Source organism: Leptonychotes weddellii, chromosome 8, assembly GCF_054177405.1.
Source record: "Leptonychotes weddellii isolate Sample4059 chromosome 8, ASM5417740v2, whole genome shotgun sequence".
Classification (NCBI taxonomy): domain Eukaryota; kingdom Metazoa; phylum Chordata; class Mammalia; order Carnivora; family Phocidae; genus Leptonychotes; species Leptonychotes weddellii.
Window position 1 is genome coordinate 31,514,489 of NC_138376.1, and position 17,969 is coordinate 31,532,457.

The window sequence follows — 17,969 nt, forward strand, 5'->3', positions numbered from 1 at the left end:
AGGAGGGCGGGATGGGGGCCGCCAGGGGAGAGGGGAGGGGCCGGGGGCGGGGGGGGGGGGCAGGTAAAGAGGGGCCTCTGCTGGCCACATTCTCCATCTGCCCCTGCCCCAGCCAGAAGAATTGGATTTTAGGGACCCCTGGACCAGACTTTGGGCTCTGGCTCCTTTGCCTGCTCCCCCCACAGCCTCACTTTCCCCAGTGCTGGCTCTGTCCCCTTTGCAAGACTCTGGCTCTGGGCCCCAGTACAATGCTCCCGGGGAGACGGGGGCACCCTCCTCCCCCTGACTCCCTTTCTCTCTGTCCCAGGGGAACTCTCCCTGGAGGAGTTCATCGAGGGCGTCCAGAAGGACCAGATGCTCCTGGACACACTGACACGGAGCCTGGACCTCACCCGCATCGTGCGCAGGCTCCAGAGCAGCGAGCAAGAGGAGGAGGGCGGGGAGGGGGCCAGCGGCAGGGAGACTGAGGCAGCCAGCTGAGCCCACCCGGGCTGCTTCTGCATTGGGGAGGGGATGTGTGTTGGTGCCTGGGGTCCTCATTGTAATACTAGATGCAGTCTACTGAACTCAAAGGCTCAGCTCGCCTCTTTGGGGTGCAGGGCCGGGTCAGAAGGGCAGGGGGGGGAGTACAGAGGATGGTTCCTGAACCCTGTGCATGACTCAGCACGTGGTGACTGCCTCCTGCTGGGGGGCCCTCAGGGCCCTCCCCGAGCTTTTCCCACTGAACTGCTCCAGTCCCCATCTTTCCCAGTCCAGGGAGCTCCGCCGCAGGGCTGGGCTTTCCCAGACGCCGATGGAATCCTGCAGCTCAGGGGCTGCCATCACACACCCAACCTGCACCCCAGCATGACGAGCCTACTTGTGTGGTGCGTTGATTTGTTCCTCCCTCCCAGAAGCATTTATTGCACACCTCCTTCGTATGAACGCAGGATATTGGACATGCCAAGAAGAGGATAGATCTCATCCCTAAGGAACTAACCGGCTAAGCATCATTATAATAAAATATGGGAAGAGAAGCTATGGTACTGTAGAAAGTCCTCATTTATCCCGAGGAAATCTGTCTTCAGTTAGAAGTGACGGCAAAGCACCCTGACTTTCCCTGCTGGCCCTGCAGTGGCCTGGGGTGCCCTGGGGTTTCCCACAGCTCTGCGACTCATTGCCTGTGGCAAGTGTCCTGACTATCCATCCCTGGTCTAACCTAAATCCCTCTTGCTGCAGTGACACCTGACACCAGTTGGGAAGTGGGCCAGGCTGTTACAGGTGGGCCCCATTCCCATTCTTTGCACACGCCAGCTTTAGGAAGACCTGTCTGAGAACCTGGGGAGAGACACAGGCTGGAGCAGTTGTGATCATTTTTGCAAAGATGCTTCTTCTTCTGGGCTTTGAGTCTTCACTTCAGCTGGGTGTGGGGAAAGGACAAGGAGTGAATAAAAATATAAGGGGAGGAGAGAGAAAACAAGGGGCAAGAGGAATGAAGCCCCCACCCCGGGGGGGGGTGCGGGGAAGAGAGGGTCCTACAGATCACCGGGACCACCCCAGCCTGGGAAGTCAGCCAGGGCCTGTGCACAGACCTGGCAGGAAGGTGGAGATCAATGCCAGGGGCAGCCTGGGACAAAAGGGAATTGACATTTCTGCGCCTTCTCTTGGTGGCTGCCTCTTGGGAAATCCTGAAGGTGGGAGGTGGGAGGGTATTTGAACGGAGTTAGGACATTTCCCCATTGTCAAGCACACACCACCTTCCTCACTCGGGGGCGGATCTGTGTCTCACCTGGATTACTAGTCTTTTTAAATCGACCGTTTTTTACCTAAAATTTATTTCTAAAGGAAACTTTATATGAATATCATGCCTGTGAAATTGCAGTTCAGTAGGTGAGTTTTATTTTTCATCCATCAACGTAAAGACATCTCTTCGAACGACTCCCTTTATTTAAATCTAGTTTGTACGCTGGGGCTGCACATAGAGTTTGTACGACAAAATAATTCCACATCTAAAAAAATAATAATCAGAAAACCCCCTGCTTTCTCCAACTTGCTCAGTGCGCAGGGAAGATACCTGAGGTTAGGAATAGAGAAATGGCCACCTTGGGTCACTTGGCAGCTGGAGGCAAAGCCGGGCCTCGAACCAATTCTCCCCGGAGACAGAGGTTTCCCCATCCTTCAAGGAGACTCCTCCGGCTTGTGGTTGGGAATCGGGCAGGTCCATGGGGGGCGGGGGGGGGGTGGTGGAGAGGCCGGTGTGGGATGAGGGGTAGGGAGGGGGAGAGGAGGGTTGTGTGGGGATGTGGGTTGGCAGCAGGGGCTGGGGGAGCAGCACCAGGGCAGAGCTGAAACAGCTCCTTTAAGCACAGCTGAGGGCCGGAAGACCAGAGCTTTACTGGCTGCAATTTTCCCTTGCGGACACCCCTGGTGAAGACAAGTTGGGGAGGGGGAGGCAAGACTCCTCCCCATGAACTCTTCAGGATCCTGGGAGGATGTAATTATGATCACATTCACCCCCCAACTTCTATTTTTTCTTCAGTCCCGACACCTTCCAGCCCCTGGCCTTCACAGTGTGTGGGCAGTCTCGTTGCTAATTTGGTCTATGGGACCCCCCCAATCCCTCAGTATTCCCCTGCTTCCAGCTAAGAACCAGGTAGGAAACTGTGGGCGCCCCACACCCACCCAGCCGAAGCATAGTTTTCTCAGAAGCAGCTGAAAGGAGAGAGGAAGCCAGTTCCCTTCACCACCCCAGTAAATCCTCCCAGTGGACTGTGTCCTGTTGGCCACTCGAGACCGACAGCCCCGATCCACCCCCCTCAGCCCCAACCCCTTTCATAGGGGGTGCCAGAGAAGAGTGGGCACAAGCAGGCTGAGCCAGGGACCCTCTCACTATTCTGGAAACTTGGAGAGCCTGGAGTCTTGGAGGGGCCTGTGGACTCGAACTGGGCTCCCAGGACCCCAGACCCCTCAGAACATGGCACTTTTCCGCCTCTGCTGAGAGATCCAGCTACCGGGATTCCCGTCCATCTGCAGCATCTTCATCACCCACTTGTCACGGCGGGCACCTTCGATGAGCTCATTCAGAGACAGCTGGCCTGAGCAAGGGGTAGGAGCGATGGTCGCGTGGGAGCATGAAGACATGGGGCTGGGGGCAAGAGGAGAGGCCTCCTCTCCCAGGGGACATCCTCTTAGACAAGCCTACACCTCTTACACAAAGGAATCTGCAGTCCCGGGGCCCAAGCCTGGGGGCTGGTCAATTCTCCCCGTTCTCCAGGAGTCTCCTGGAGGCTTCAAGAGTTTCTTGAAGGGACTTGTAAATGAATTTAAGTTTACTTTGGCCCATGGTACCTTCAAAATGTTCCTGAGGGCTCTTCTGGGTGTGTTCCCAGCCAGCTCCCTCCCTCCGCAGCCTTGGGGCTGGTGCGCCAAGCTACAGGGCAGAAGGCCTCAGTAGCCCGAATGGGGGCCTACCCTATGCCCGTCTCTCCAATACCTCACCCCACTGATTCCTCGGAATTACTATTATCCCTTTTTCCAGATGAGGAAACTGAGTCCAGGCAGAGCGGTGAAACGGTCTGCCTGACTCTAACGCTCCTACTCTTTCACTGCGCTTGCCCTCGGCAGCTCCAGTGGGAGCTTAATTCGCTCTGGCCAACATCACGTGCCAGCGACACCCCGGTTAGGTTATGTCCTCCTCTCCGCCCCCAGCACCCAGCTGAGGGGAACAGTGGCTGGGAGATGGAGGGCCTGGGGGTGCTGTGGAGTGGGCCACCCCCCATCGCTGGCCCCCATTACCATCTCCATTCTCATCCACCAGAAGGAAGATCCTGTCCACCACCTCCTCGGGTGTGAGCAGCTGTCCGTGCTGCTCAGACTCCATCTCCATCCTGCAGGCTTTCTTCAGCCTGTAGATCGCCTACGGGATAAAACCCGAGCGAGGGCCCTCAGCGAGAGCCCTCAGCGAGAGCCCTCAGCGAGAGCTTGCGCGCTCCCTCCCTCCTCCCGCTGCCAGGACCCCAGGCCCTCAGCCCTGCATCCCCAGCACTGTCCCCCCCACCCAAGCTGGTGCGTCTTAGGACCACAGGACCCAGACCCTAATAAAAAGTGACCCGTCCTAAGGCTGTTCTCTCAGGGTCCAACTGCATGTCAGGCCTCACAGGCCACCCCACCCTGATGCTAGCTAGTGGCTTTTCCCCTGTGAGCTTCAGAGTGAGCCCCAAACCCTTCAGTGAGGGAGGTACCCGGCTCTGTGGTGGTCTCAACTCCACTTTACGCAGGGAGAGATGGAGATCCAGAGAGGAGAGCATGAAGTGTACTTATGGGCGTATGTGTAACATTGGATGATGGGAGATACTGGGGTTTGGACTGGAGGGAAAAACAGGTTTCTCCTTTGCCCTGTGTCCCCTCCCTGTGAGGCACTGTTGGTGAAGGGCAGTGGGGAAGAGACAGAGAACTGTGAGGGTTTTCCTTAGTTTCTCGATGGGGCGCTCTGCGGACAGAGGCCTCTCTTGTCAATCCCAGGGCCTGACGGCCTAGCGCGGTGCCTGGGACACGGTGGGCCCCACTGACAGGGGCTGGGAACCCTGGAGCTACAGCCCTGGCACCTCCTGGGATGGATAAACTTGGGCAGACCACAGAACTGCCCCGAGGCGACTTCTTTATCTGTGACCTGGGTGGACAACCCCCACTTGGAAGTACAGTTCTAGGGAGGAACAGGCTGACGCGGGTCAGGTGTCAGTCCGAGCTATACTAGGGACGTTTTCCTCCTTGCTCATTCTTGCTAATCGTCTATCAGCGTGGTTAGTCCTGCAAAGAACCAGCTTTCAGTTTTGTTGACTTTTCTTCTCTGTGCGCTTGTTTTCTACTTCATTAATTTCTGCTCTTTAGTATTTCCCTTCTTCTACTCTCTGGGTTTAATTTACTCTTCTTTTTTTTTTTTTAGATTTTATTTATTCATTTGTCAGAGAGAGAGAGAGCACAAGCAGGGGGAGGGGCGGGGAGGGGGGAGAAGCAGACTCCCCACTGAGCAGGGAGCCAGACTCGGGGCTGGATCCCAGGATCCCGTGATCATGACCTGAGCCGAAGGCAGGCGCTTAACCGCTTAACGACTCAGCCCCCAGGCGCCCCTGTTTTTTTCTAATTTCTTGAGATGACTTGTAAGATCATTGATCTTCAGTCTCTCATTTTCTAGCATATACATTTTAGGGCTAAAAAGCCTCTGCCAGCCCAGCGTTGGCTACATTCCCCCGTTTTGTTATGTTACGCGTGCATTAATATCCAGTTCAAAATACTTGGTGCGCCTATGTGTGTGGTATAATTTCTATGATGTCTGGAATATTTAGGAGTGTGTTGCCTTATTTCCAAACTGATGGGGATTTTTTAGGTATCTTTTTGTGATCACTTTCTAGCCTAATTCTGACTGGGGTCGGAAAGCACCCTCTGAATGATTCCAATGCCGCCCCCAGCCGCAGGGGGCCCCCGGCAGCCGCTCACCCCCACGATGTCCAACAGCTCCACGCGGTCGATGCAGCCGTTGCGGTCCTTGTCGTAGATCTTGAAGGTCCACTTGAGCTTGTGCTCCAGGGTGCCCCTCAGCACGAGGTTCAGAGCTGCCACATACTCCAGGAAGTCGATGGTGTTGTCCTGCGGTGGGGACGCGAGCTGTGAGGCCCGCCCCGCCTTCCCCGGGGCGCAGAAGCGGGCGGATTCTGGCCCATCCATCCCCGCACGCCCGGGGCTTCCCCTCCGGCCATCCTCGTGGCCTCTACAGCTTCTCTCATGGCTGGGCTTCAGCCCAGCATCCTTACCCAGTCTGGGATCACCCCATCCTACCTGCCCTTCCAGGCCCAGCTCAAGGATCGCCTCCTCCAGGAAGCCTTCCTTCTCCAACCACTTCAGCTTACAGTGGTCTCTCTCGCTCCCTCTCCTAGCATTCAGGGCCCCTATACTCTGTTCCGCGCAGTTTGGGTCTTGCTCTGGCGGCCTCGCTTAGCCGTTCCGTGCCTATGTCTCATTCTCTACCTGTATCACATGCTCCCCGAGAAACGAGGGGCCTCCACTGCCTTTGTCTCTCCTTTGTGCTTCGCACAGCGCCGCAGCTGTGTGTCAGGTCTCATAAATATGTATGAATCTATGAATCCGTGATTGACTTCATTTGAATTTGGCACTAAGGCAGTTCTGGAAGATTGGAAAGCTGCGCTCACACTAAAAATGTCCTTTGCCCTCTCATTCACTCTGAGCCCGAGGGAAGGCAGACAGGCCGTGGCTCCAGCCCGGCTCACGGCTCACGGCTCACATCTAGGCTCAGGTGGGCATCACCTTCCCCGCAGGACAGGCCTCCTCCACCCCCACCCAGGAAGGGGCTGAGGAGACGGAACTCAGGGGCTAACCGCCCAGGGGGAGGAGGGAGGCGCAGTCCGCCTCCGTGGTGACTCTGACCAAGTAACCAGAATGTGACGGCAATGATCAAAAGCAGTACACGAGAGGCAGAGGGAGCCCTTGCTTCTTGTCCTTCCACGCCAGTTGAGTTGGAGGTGAGAGGCTGCTGGTGGTGTTTGCAGGGGGCTGGTCAGGCTGAGCCTCACAAGGAGCTCCCACTTCTAGGAGCTCCTGCTTCTGAGGGCGGGGACCTCAGCTCTCCAAAGCCAGAACCCGAGTCATCACTCTCCCCAGAGTGGCTGTCATGCATGGGGCTTTGTAACCGGAAATGACATTGCAGGCCCAGAGCATCTCTGGCCCATTGGGTCATGCTGCTCGGGAGTCCCACCCCCAGATCAAGGGCTGGTGAGCAAGGTGTGAGCCACGGAACAGGACAGACAATGAAGCAAATAGCAAAAAGCCTATGGACAAACCAAGAAGGAAACAAAACAAGCCCACCTCAACACCCAAAGTGTCTTATTCAACACCTTTTATGTGATTACTTCTGGTCCTCCACACCCCGCACCATGAATTCATCTAATTGAGGTCAGACTGTAGCTATGGTTTTATCTCCTGGATTTTTATCTTAGAATGCCCCATGTCTTTAAAATTATTTGAAATCATTTTATTTTTTTGAGGGGGTACTCTGCAGTCCTTCTTGCTGAACATGGTTTTAATATTTTATGTTACACAGGGAACATCTTTATGTATAGATATGTTTTCTTATATCTCTGGTAATTTTTTTAGGGTAGGTTCTTAGCAATGGTTGTTTTTTTTCTCTCTTTTTTCCCTAGTCTTTACTGCACTGTGTAAGTCTACCGTTCTGAGAAATTTTGTCACATGTGTAGATGGGAGTAAATCTCAATGCAAGGACATTCTCTTGTGTTAATAGTCACATCCCTCTTCTGACCATAACCCTCGGCAGCCACTGATCTGTTCTCCAGGACTATAGTATATCCACTTGGAGAATGGTATACACATGGGATCACACAGTGTGTCGCTTTAAGATAGGCTGGTTTCACTCAGCACGATGCCCTGGAGACCCATCCAAGCTGCTGAGTGTATCAACACTTCCTTCCTTGCTATTGCTGAGTGGTCCTCCACTGCACGAATAGCCCCTCGCTGTTCTCCTCACTCACTGAAGTTTATCTGGCTTGTTTCCAACCACCCTCCCCGAGCTTTACTGAGATATAATTGCAGCCTAGCCTTTTAAAGAACATTGTGTGAGTTTAAGGTGTACAATGTGATGATTGGTTGGTTGTTCTTTAAAAGGCTATTTTCATTAGTAATTGTTTATTAAGCTTACTAAAAATCAATCTTATGTTTCTTTTTTAACAAGAGTAGAAAAATGTATGCTAAATGGTTGGTAGGAACCATCTATGTCACATATGCCATCTCCCTCGGGTTTGTTATACCCACTTTATGGATGAGGAAGCTGAGGCTCAGAGGTTAAATAAGTTGCCCAAGGAAAACCCACCCAGGAAGTGGCAGAGCCTTTCAAGCTACATGTCTTCTCTAGTTCAAGTTGGAGAACTTTCCTTCTCCTCTCAAGGTCTATTACTGTCTGAAAAATGAGCCTCGTATCTAGCACCACAGAGAGAAAAACAAAAAAACAAAACCAATGACAAATCCTTACTCTCCAGACCTATAGATTCTCCCACATTCTTTGTCTAGAACATTCTGTTCTCACAACATCCTCCCTCAGCATGATACGGTCACCACAATGAGCCCTTGCCCCCCAAGAGGCACACTGTAGAGTAGCCCTTCCTGAGGAGTGACCTCACCTGTAAGGTTGTTCAACCCCAGGACGAATCCTGGAAGCTCCCAGCTGGGACTAATCTCATCCTCTGTTCCCGGCCCTCATCAGCTTCAATTACCCACGGGGGCAACGGGAAGATGATGGAAATGCGTCTGTCGACTCAAGAGCAGGAGTGGAAGTGACAGGCGTGGGATCTGCTCTGTTGGATTATCTGCCCCATTTCTCTCTGAATTGGCTGCGTTTCTGCACCAGCCCTGACCCTACCTCAGGTTACATAAGGATCCCAGACAACATTTGATTTCACCCTCCCTTTTCTTCCATCCCAGTGCATCACAGGGCAACCGCTGGAGAGCAGAGTGTTAGAAGGGAGAGGAGTGGCAGAGACGGGCACTCCGACCTCCTCGCCTCCAAACCCCCATTCCTATCCCCCCAGAATTGCCGTGTGAACTAGATCTATGACCTCTTGATCTTATTTGCCTCAGAAAGTTCAGACCAATTGCCCAGAAATGAGATTCACTAATGTAAGGATTGTGCCGACGTGGGGAGTGGAGATGGGTGTGGGTTTGGAGAGAGAAACTAAGTGGGCAAAGGAAAGGAGGAGGGGCTCAGTCCCCAAAAGAGGAACTTAACACACCTCTAGGAAAGCTCTTCCTTCGTAGTAGAATTCCAATTAATAAACAAAGAAGGGATGGTAGAATTAGAAAATTATCAATGGATGTCAAACCTAGCAAATGAAAATCTGAGGAGCAAGAGGATATTTACTTAGTCTCAAAGTATCTCCCCATAAGATGCTTGTTAATTACAAAGGAAAAATGGTAACTTTACAGTAAGTGGAGGAAACCGGCAAACACCATGGAACCAAGTGATGGAAGTTAACCACTCAGCAATGGGACAGACCAACATGATGTGCTCCCGACAGGAGGCCCTGAGAAGGACATGACATCACCTCTGGGGCATCTGTGCCAGAAACGGAAAACCTGAAAACTAATCACAAAGCTACACTGAACAAACCCAAACTGTGAGACGTTCTACAAAATTAATTGGCCTGCAATCTTCAAAAATGTCAGGGTCAAATAAGACAAAGAAAAGCTGAGATTAAAGATTCCGAATTAAAGGCTAAAAAGACAGGACAAGTAAATGCAATGTGTGATCAGACCAAAAAAAGAAAGAAAGAAAGGAAAGCAAGCAAGCAAGCTATAAAGAACACATTACATGTCAATTTGACAAAACTTGAATATGGATTAGGTAATGGAATTGGGTCAGTGTTGAATTTCCTGATTTTTTAAAAAAAGGTTTATTTATTTATTTGAGAGAGGAGAGCATGAGCAGAGGGAGAGGGAGAGAGAAACTGAAGCAGCTCCCAGCATGGAGCCTGACACAGGGCTCGATCTCACAACCCTGAGATCACAACCTGAGCAGAAACCAAGAGTTGGATGCTTAACTGACTGCACCACCCAGGTGCCCCTGAATTTCCTGACTTTGATCTTTGTATTAGGTTATTTAAGAGAACCTCCTTGTTCTTAGGAAAAACACACTGAAATACATGGTGGTAAAAGGGCATGACGTCTCCAACTTTCTCCAAAAGAGAGGGACACACACACACACACAGAGCAAATGAGGGAAAATGTAAACAGCTGGATAAAGTGTACATGGGAGTCACTTATTCTTTCAACTTGGTATAGGTTTGAAATCCTACCAAAATAAAAGTTATAGGGGCACCTGCGTGGCTCAGTCAGTTAAGTGTCTGCCTTCGGCTCAGGTCATGATCTCAGGGTCCTGGGATCGAGCCCCAAGTCGGGCTGCCAGCTCCGCTGTGAGTCTGCTTCTCCCTCTGCCTGCCCCCCCCCGCTTGTGCTCTCTCTCTGTCTCTAAGATAAATCAATAAAATCTTTTTAAAAAGTTATGAAGAAAGGAAGAAAGCAGGCGATGCCTATCACATGCTAATTTGTAAGAGATGAGGGAGGTATAAGGGCTTCAGCTATATTATGTCCAGTAGCTTGACAATCCCTTTGGGATCTTGAGTTGTTATACTGAATTTTTAGACGAATATGGGGAAGACTGACATATTTTTGATAGTAAGCCTTGTGTGACGTATGACATGTTTTGTTAAAAATCATTTTCTCTTTCTCAAAAACAAAACAAAACAACAAAACCAGAAACAAACTGCCTTCTCAGCAGGCACACTTGACTGGGAGTCAGGACCCTTCAGTATATGATCTTGGCCAATTAGTTCACTTCCTTTTGTCCTGGTTGTTTCGTCATTTCATTTGGGTAATGAAGTGGGCTGCGGTGGGCTTGGAGAAGGAGCTTGGAGAAGTCTGAAGCTCAGTCTGTGCCCTTTGAGGGAGTTCATACGGTTCATCTCCAGGGAGGTTTCTGCTGCCCTGAGGACGCTGACCCCACCCTCCCATCCCCCCTGACAGGTGCTGAGGAGATGTGCACTGACTGGTACTCAGGCCAAGATCAGCCCTGAAGGGCATTCCCAGTGATTCAGCCTAGAGAGTGAAGCTCTCCACGCATGGAGAAGTGGGGTATGGAGGCTTTCTCCAGATCAGTTATCTAGGCCCAACACCCTCCCCTCAATTTGGGGGGCGGAAATAGTACTTGAGGCAAATCTAATGATCTGAAGGATCATGGAGGCACTGGATGGATGACCTTAAAGAATGAAGGGGTTTCCATTTCTAAATTCAATCTCCAGGTTCGCACTTAACAAAATATAGCATCTTCTCAGCTGCAGGTACCATTGGAGGGCTTAAAGAAATCCTGTGGTTGAATGATTTCATGGAATCTTCCATGACTAAGAGACTTGTAAGGGACGTTTGCATCGTCCGTCCAGTTGCCCCATCAGCACAGGAGGCCCCTCCAGCATGTGGGTGGGAAGACTGGTCTCAACTCCAAGGACCCCAATGAGGGGGAGCTCAGCCCTTTGGGGCAGCTCTTTAGCTCCTTATCTTTAGAGTGACAGGGGCTCTGGTGGGTGTGAAAAACCAAGCCCTTAGGTTGTAGAGCCTTGGCCCAAAATACACAGACTGCGGACTGACCTGTGTGCCCTTCTGCCCAGCCTACCTTCAGCTCTCAGCAGGAGGAGAGGCAGAGTCAGGAAGAGCAGAGAGACGGAGGGAGAGAAGGTGAGACAGAGAGGAGGGAAGGAAAGATGGGAAGGGACAGGATGATGGGAAGAGAGAAGAGTGTGGGCGAAAGAGAGAGACAGAAAAGGGGAGCAGGGAATGGAGAGAAGAAAGCAGGAGGACTGGGGATGGGGAGCTCCCTCCCACCAGGGATGCTCCCTTGGCTCAACGGATGTGAGCCAGGCGGGCTGGCCGCCGTCCTCCCTTCGGTGCCTACTTACCCCATTCTTGTCGAAGGCTTGGAACATGCCCTCTACATACTGGGTGGCCTCCTCGTTGCCTGTGACCTTGAAGAAGCGCTTAAACTCGTGCAGGAAGAGAGAGCCGCTGGGGCACTCCACCACGAACTTCTTGTACCACTCCTGGAGCTCGGCCAAGTCCATTTCGCCGGCCGCCTCCGCCTCCTCCCAGCTGAACTGCTGCCCCATCCTGGCCTGGGGGGGATGTCAGGGAGCCAGGGTGTGTGCCGCCTCGGGGGCTGCTGCGGATCCGTGCCTTAGGCGAGGGCCCTCTTCCTGCCTCTCCTCCGCTCAGCCAGCCTCTTCATCATCTCCTGGCGACTGAACACGATGGGCCGTGTAGGGGCAGATGGCAGGGGGGGGTGGCACCAGCCCAGCTCAGCACCCTAAGATCATTAGAAGATTCCTCTGGGAGGTCTGACCTCCAGGCAGCTGAGCTCCCCCAGCCTCACCCCTCCCTTCAGTCTCACCAACCACGCAACTCAGCCTCCCCGGCAGATTGGGAAGGGGGAGAAAGGCAGGACACTGACACCCCACCACCTCACACACGCTCCCCGTTCCTTTAGTTGGGCACCGCACTGCTCCAGAGAGGCCCGACTTGGAGACACAGGAGACTCTGAAGTCCAGAGAGGGGCGCAAGACCAACTCCTAGCCCACGAAATAGAACCCGCTGGCAAGCTGGGGCTCACTCCTCCCCACAGCCCAGTGAGAAGCAGCAGAATCGGTGACGCGAAGGTCCCCAAGCTCAGTCTCAGCAAGTCACACCCTTGAGTCTTGGAAATTTTCCATTTTCCAATTTAAAGGACAAATGCTTCCTTCCAACACCCTTCACGCAAGACCTAGGGACAGGGCTTCTCCTACTTTCTCTCCCAAGTGTGAGTGAGTACATGAGAAGGATCTGGGAGCATGGCTTAAAATACCTCTAAGCCTCTTGCTTTTATATTAAATGACCTGCAAATTTGTTTTTGAATCAATTATATATTTGTGCTTATTTTAATGTAATATTAAAATGATACCTTCAAGAAACCAGAAGATCTGATGCACTTTTCTAGATTCTAGGAGCAGCTGTTCCAGTGAGTCTTCTAATCTCAGGGGTAACACTGCCTGTCTCCCACTGGCTGTCCGTTCCTGAATCGTTCTGTACACCTCCAGGCCCGACCCCCTCTCTCACATAACGCCCCACCTCCATATGTCCCTAATCTCTTGACGTCCTTCTAAGTTCTTGCCCTTCCTGAGGTTGGAACCCCACTTCCTGTCATCCTTGCAAGCGCTCATGGATTTTTCTCCCACATCCCATCCACATCCCTTGGGGTCAGGAGAGTAGGGCTCGCTTCCCCACTCCTACTTGTTGCCTCCACTTTTTCTCTTTTCTGCCTCAAAAACACTAGTCCCTTTGAAGCCACGTCCGACTCAACCCACTTGCCATCACTCACTGGCGACTTCACCACTTTGTCTCAAGGCACCAGCTTGGTGACTCCCACGTCCAGGTGGAGAGCGGATCCATCCCCCACTCCGGCCTCACAGGTCCCTGATCTCCTTCGTTCCAAAGAGCTTTTCTTCCACCCCGCCTTGGCCTCCCATTTGCTGTGGTCCCTTGGACCAGCAGCTGCAGCATCTGGGAGCTCGTTAGAAATGCTGATTCTCAGGCCCCACCTCTCCTACTGAATCCAGAACCCTGCGGATGGGCGCAGTGATCTGTGTTTGAACAAGCCCTCCGCATGCTTCCAAAGCACACTGAAGTTCGGGCCCCACTACTGTAGGCCTTGCAATCACACATTTCTGAACCCCCTCTGAGACATTCACTTCCAGCTCACTCTCTAACACCTTCACCCAATAAGGCACCAGCCTGACCTGCTGCAACCTGCTGATCTCGTTTTGTAACACCCATCACCTCGTTCATACCCTGGCTTTCCTCTTTATCCTTATCCACAGCCCAACACTCTTGCCATTTCCTTGCCATGACCTTGACCTTCGTGACCCTCTCTCCCTCTAACTCCTCAGTTGGCAGAACCTGACCCCGGCTAAAGCCACTAACCGTTGGCTAACACCTCACCTGCGCCCACGAGGCACTAGTACATGCTCGTCCCTGCTGATGTCACTCTCCCCCTCCTGAGGTGACCTCTCCACAAGCTGCCTGCCCTCAGACCTTCCACTCACTCCCATGTCCAGCTGATGACCTTGTCACAAACTTCACTGCAGAGAGGAGTAGATGCATCATCACATGAGCACGTCAACTTCCCACGAGACTTCTCTGCATCTGTGCCCGTGCTCTCGCCCTCCTCCTGGGTCCCTGGAGGTGGTGATCCTTCCCTTCTCCACCTGTCAGCTCCTCTGCTAGGTCTCACCTCTCCGGCTACCCAAGCACTTCACTCCCAAAATTATTCCCTTTCTCTGCTGCATCCTCAGCTTATCCTTCTCTAATGGATCATTCCTGTCTGCGAACTGCCATAATATCACCTTTATTAAAACAAAACCAAACAAAAATCCTTCTTTGACTCCACATTCAGGGTCCCATTATGGGACTTGCAATGGGTCCATACGCTTTTGCCTTCATGCGTCATAAGATAAATATTGGGTAAATAAATATTAAATAAATGTTGAAAATATTTTATCACTCATTGGTATAAAGATGAACACAATCCAGTCCAGACTATACTTCTTTCTCATTCTTTCTTCTGATTTTGAAAGAAATGAAACATTTAAAAGAAATTAAAAATCCTGGGGGCCCCAGGCACTGTGCCTACTGCATCCCCTTGGCCCTCCAGCTACTGTCTTAATTTTAGCTCCTCTTCTAACAAAACCCCTTGTGGAAGATGCTATTTTCCAAAAATTGCACAGCAACAGATCTGGTCTCACTCATTCCTCCCATCAAGGGAAGAGTCTATTTCTCCTTCTCTTCAACCTGGATGGGACTTTGTGGCTACTCATTGGAGAGAAGAGGCAAAAGGGACACTGGGTGACTTCCATCAAAGGCGATAAGGCTTCTGCCTGGCTCTCCCTCAGGACTCACCCTTGGAGCTCAGCCCCGTATTGTGGGAAGCCCAGAGCACCTGCGGGGGTTCCGGCTGGCAGCCTGCCTCAACCACCAGGAGTGTCGGGTGAGGGACTCTGCGGATGACTCCAGCCCCTGTCTTCCAGCCACTGCAGCTGATACCAAATGGGGCATTGTCCCCACAGAGCCGTGACCAAGCTGTAATTCAGGCGCGAAGTAAGTGTCACTGAAGCTACTAGGGGTTGGGTGTTTTTCGGGTAGCAATAGATAACTGAACATTCTCAAAACTGTTTTGCATCCTCTTCTTTCTTATTCACTCAGCTTACTCCAGTTGGATGCTCTCATCCTTGTTGCTCCATGGAGAAGTGGTCACCAATGACCTACTTTTCTTACTCAATCTGCCAACAGATTCATCCCGGTTCAACCAATGAATTCTTTCCTCAAACACTCCAGGTTTCAAGAACCCACACTCCTCTGATTTCACTCCAACCTCACTGACCACTCATCTCCTTTGCTTGCACTTCCTCCTGTTTAACAAATCTCTTCCTGCTTGGGGCTCCCAGGCTCCTGGTCGGTACCCTTCTCACCTCCCCACAGCGCCCCCCAGGTGAGCTCATTCACCCCCACATACCACTGGTAGGCTGAGTCCTTCTTCAATCTTTTCTTTCTCTTAGATCTCAATCTACCAGTAGGCCGTTCCGTCCACTCTGCCTCCAAACCATATTCTGAATCCAACCACTTCTCATCACCTCCATTACTGCATCTCTCGTCCAGGCCATGTCCTCACACCTGGTCCCCTACAGTAGGTCCTAACTGGTGTTTCTGCCCCCTTTCACAGTCCCTACCCAGCAGCCAGAATAATGTGTTCTACAGCATCAACCTCATCTGTCATTCTCCTGCTGCCAACCTTCCAATGGCTTCCCATTCACACTCAGAACTAAATCCACGCTCCTTCCTACAGCCATGACGCCTGACACAATCTAGCCCTTGCCTACTTGGTCTTCACGTTCCTCGGCCCTTGTCCCCAGACACACTAAACTCATGGGGCCTTACCATTGATTGCTCCTGCTGCCCAGACTGCTCTTCCCCTCTGGCTTCCCATGGCTGTCTTCTTGACACTCCTCCCTCCTCAGAGAGAGATTTCCCAAGCCCACCTCAAGTAGCCACTCAAGTCACTCTGACACTATCCTATTTTATTTGCTTCATCATGCTTAACTGAATCTTATTCTTTTTCCCCCCTTATTATGTCTTCTCCACCAAGTCCAAGATCCTTGAGGAGAGGACTTCATTGTATACACGGAATTCCCAGTGTCCAGAACAGTGCTTGGCACATACAAGAAACTCAAATACTTATTTAGTCACTGAGCAAAGTGCTCAGCACACAGGCGGTGCTGAATGAATGTGAGCTCTTACTCCTTAATTTGATAGACCTCCCTTGATTCCTTTGAGAGTGGCTGGGTTCGCAGGTAGCTGCTGATGTGAAAAGGCAGTGGTATTTTGGAACTGGAAGAGGCCTTGAAGATCATATGGCCCAGTGATTTCTAACCTTTTCCCCATCTCCTCACACCTGAAGACATGTGCCCAGCAGCTGCTGAGGCTCTGCACCAACAGCACCTGAACTGGCTGGGTGTGAAGGGGTGTCACCCCGTCTCTTTGTGTTTATCGATATTCAAGCAACATTGAGGAGTGACTAAAGCACAGCAGCCATGCTCAAGTTAAGAAACTATATGAGCGAGGGTCGCCTGGGTGGCTCAGTCGGTTAAGCATCTGCCTTCGGCTCAGGTCATGATCTCAGGGTCCTGGGATCGAGCTCCACATGGGGCTCCCTGCTCGGGGAGCCTGATTCTCCCTCTCCTCCCTGCTTGTGCTCTCTTTCTCAAATAAATAAATAAAATCTTAAAAAAAAATAAAAAACTATGAATGAAATTAACTTGATTTAGCCTCTGGTCAAGGAATCTAAAATTCAATTGGCTTCTTTCGTTTGGGTCAGTCGTCCATGACCTGCCCTTAAATACTGCTGAGCTGTTGAGGTATAAATATACCATTTTAAAGAGGATTAGGAGCCATACAGAGAAATGATAGCTGGAAGTGAGTAACAATAGCAACGATTTAAGGAGGGCAGGGTTAGGAATTGAGCAGGGATTTGCAGAGAACCCTGGGGATCGCAGGCGGTCAGCCGTAAGCCTGGTTCCAGGAGTAATGTTTGAGAGCTACAAGCCAGAGTCCGCCGAGCCCTGGACAGGCCTGGCCTGAAGGCCTACTGTAAATCATCTCCACGCCAATTGTTCTTGTGACCCAGTGGGACTCCCTTGCTGAAGCCTCAACTCTCCTGTTGCACCCTCGGACACTTAGGACCAGTGTCAGCCCTGAGACCACAGGGTTTGCACTGTATATTATGCTTCTTGCCTTTATTCATACAGATTTACACCTTTTATTTTTTAGATATTTTCCCCCTAGTCAACCTTTTTTTTTTTTTTAAGTCAGCTCCACACTCAGTGTGGAACCCAATGTAGGGCTTGAACTCACGACCCTGAGATCAAGACCTGAGCTGAGATCAAGAGTTGGATGTTTAACTGGCTGAGCCACCCAGGTGCGCCCAATCTCTTTACTTCTAAGCCTTAGGGAAATGAGTAGGTTTTGCTCATGTACAAGGGGAAATGAATTTGGATTTTAGGTTTGAATATTCTGCATTTAATATGTGGACATCTGAGTACTTCCTAGCCTTTCTAGGCTGTCCCTGTCTTTAACTGGAACTCACACCAGTCAGTTGCACTTTTGGTCTCAGCTTCATCTGTGAACTGGAAGGGTGATTGAGTGGGCTAGTCATAACTTGGTTTTCTCTCCTGCAAAATGGAGGTAATAGGGGCGCCTGGGTGGCTCAGTCGTTAAGCGTCTGCCTTCAGCTCGGGTCATGATCCCAGGGTCCTGGGATTGCGCCCGACATCGGGCTCCTGCTTGGCGGGAAGCCTGCTTCTCCCTCTCCCACTCCCCCTGCTGTGTTCCCTCTCTTGCTGGGTCTCTGCCAAATAAATAAAATCTTAAAAGAAAAAAAAAATGGAGGTAATTGTAACCACTTTATTGGGTTGTTAGGAAGATTAAGTAAGATAGCGTCTGTAATGACTATGTAAAATGCTTGGCATAATGGGTGGTGGTGATTATAATAAGCATGTTATGTGTTTTCTCATCTAAATTAAACTTCGCATCAACTTGAGCAAGTAAATAAGACTTTGCAGCCACTCTAAGTGTTGTCCTCGCCTTGGAGATACTGAGGTCCTTTCCAGCTAGTTTTTAAACAGTACCTACAGAGTGCAAACACCTGGCGCCTCACCGGCTGTATACGGCCAGCCAGTAACAGCTCTTATATAGTGGAGGTCTATTATCTGCCTGGTGTGATGTGAGGCGCTTCTTTTATTTATTTATTTTAAAGATTTTATTTATTTTTTAGAGAGCGAGCG

At 51.2% G+C, this 17,969-nt stretch overlaps 3 protein-coding genes across 3 annotated transcripts in view; 2 read left to right on the top strand and 1 right to left on the bottom strand.

Annotated features, from left to right (window-relative positions):
* GUCA1A (guanylate cyclase activator 1A) overlaps nt 1–954 on the top strand; it is a 7,434-nt gene extending 6,480 nt beyond the window's left edge. The window contains exon 3 of the mRNA XM_081827553.1: nt 133–954. Within this exon, the coding sequence (XP_081683679.1) occupies nt 133–480 (348 nt within the window). The 3' untranslated portion in view covers nt 481–954. The remainder of the gene's footprint in view (nt 1–132) is intronic.
* TOMM6 (translocase of outer mitochondrial membrane 6) overlaps nt 1–17,969 on the top strand; it is a 401,564-nt gene that overhangs the window by 300,700 nt on the left and 82,895 nt on the right. The gene's annotated exons all lie outside the window — the stretch shown is intronic.
* On the bottom strand, nt 2,246–12,528 carry GUCA1B (guanylate cyclase activator 1B). The gene is made up of 4 exons (XM_006729190.3): nt 11,505–12,528; nt 5,473–5,622; nt 3,775–3,895; nt 2,246–3,074 (listed from the first exon to the last, which is right to left on the bottom strand). Exons 1-4 carry the CDS (start codon nt 11,709–11,711, stop codon nt 2,947–2,949), a joined length of 606 nt encoding a protein of 201 aa, XP_006729253.1. The 5' UTR covers nt 11,712–12,528; the 3' UTR covers nt 2,246–2,946.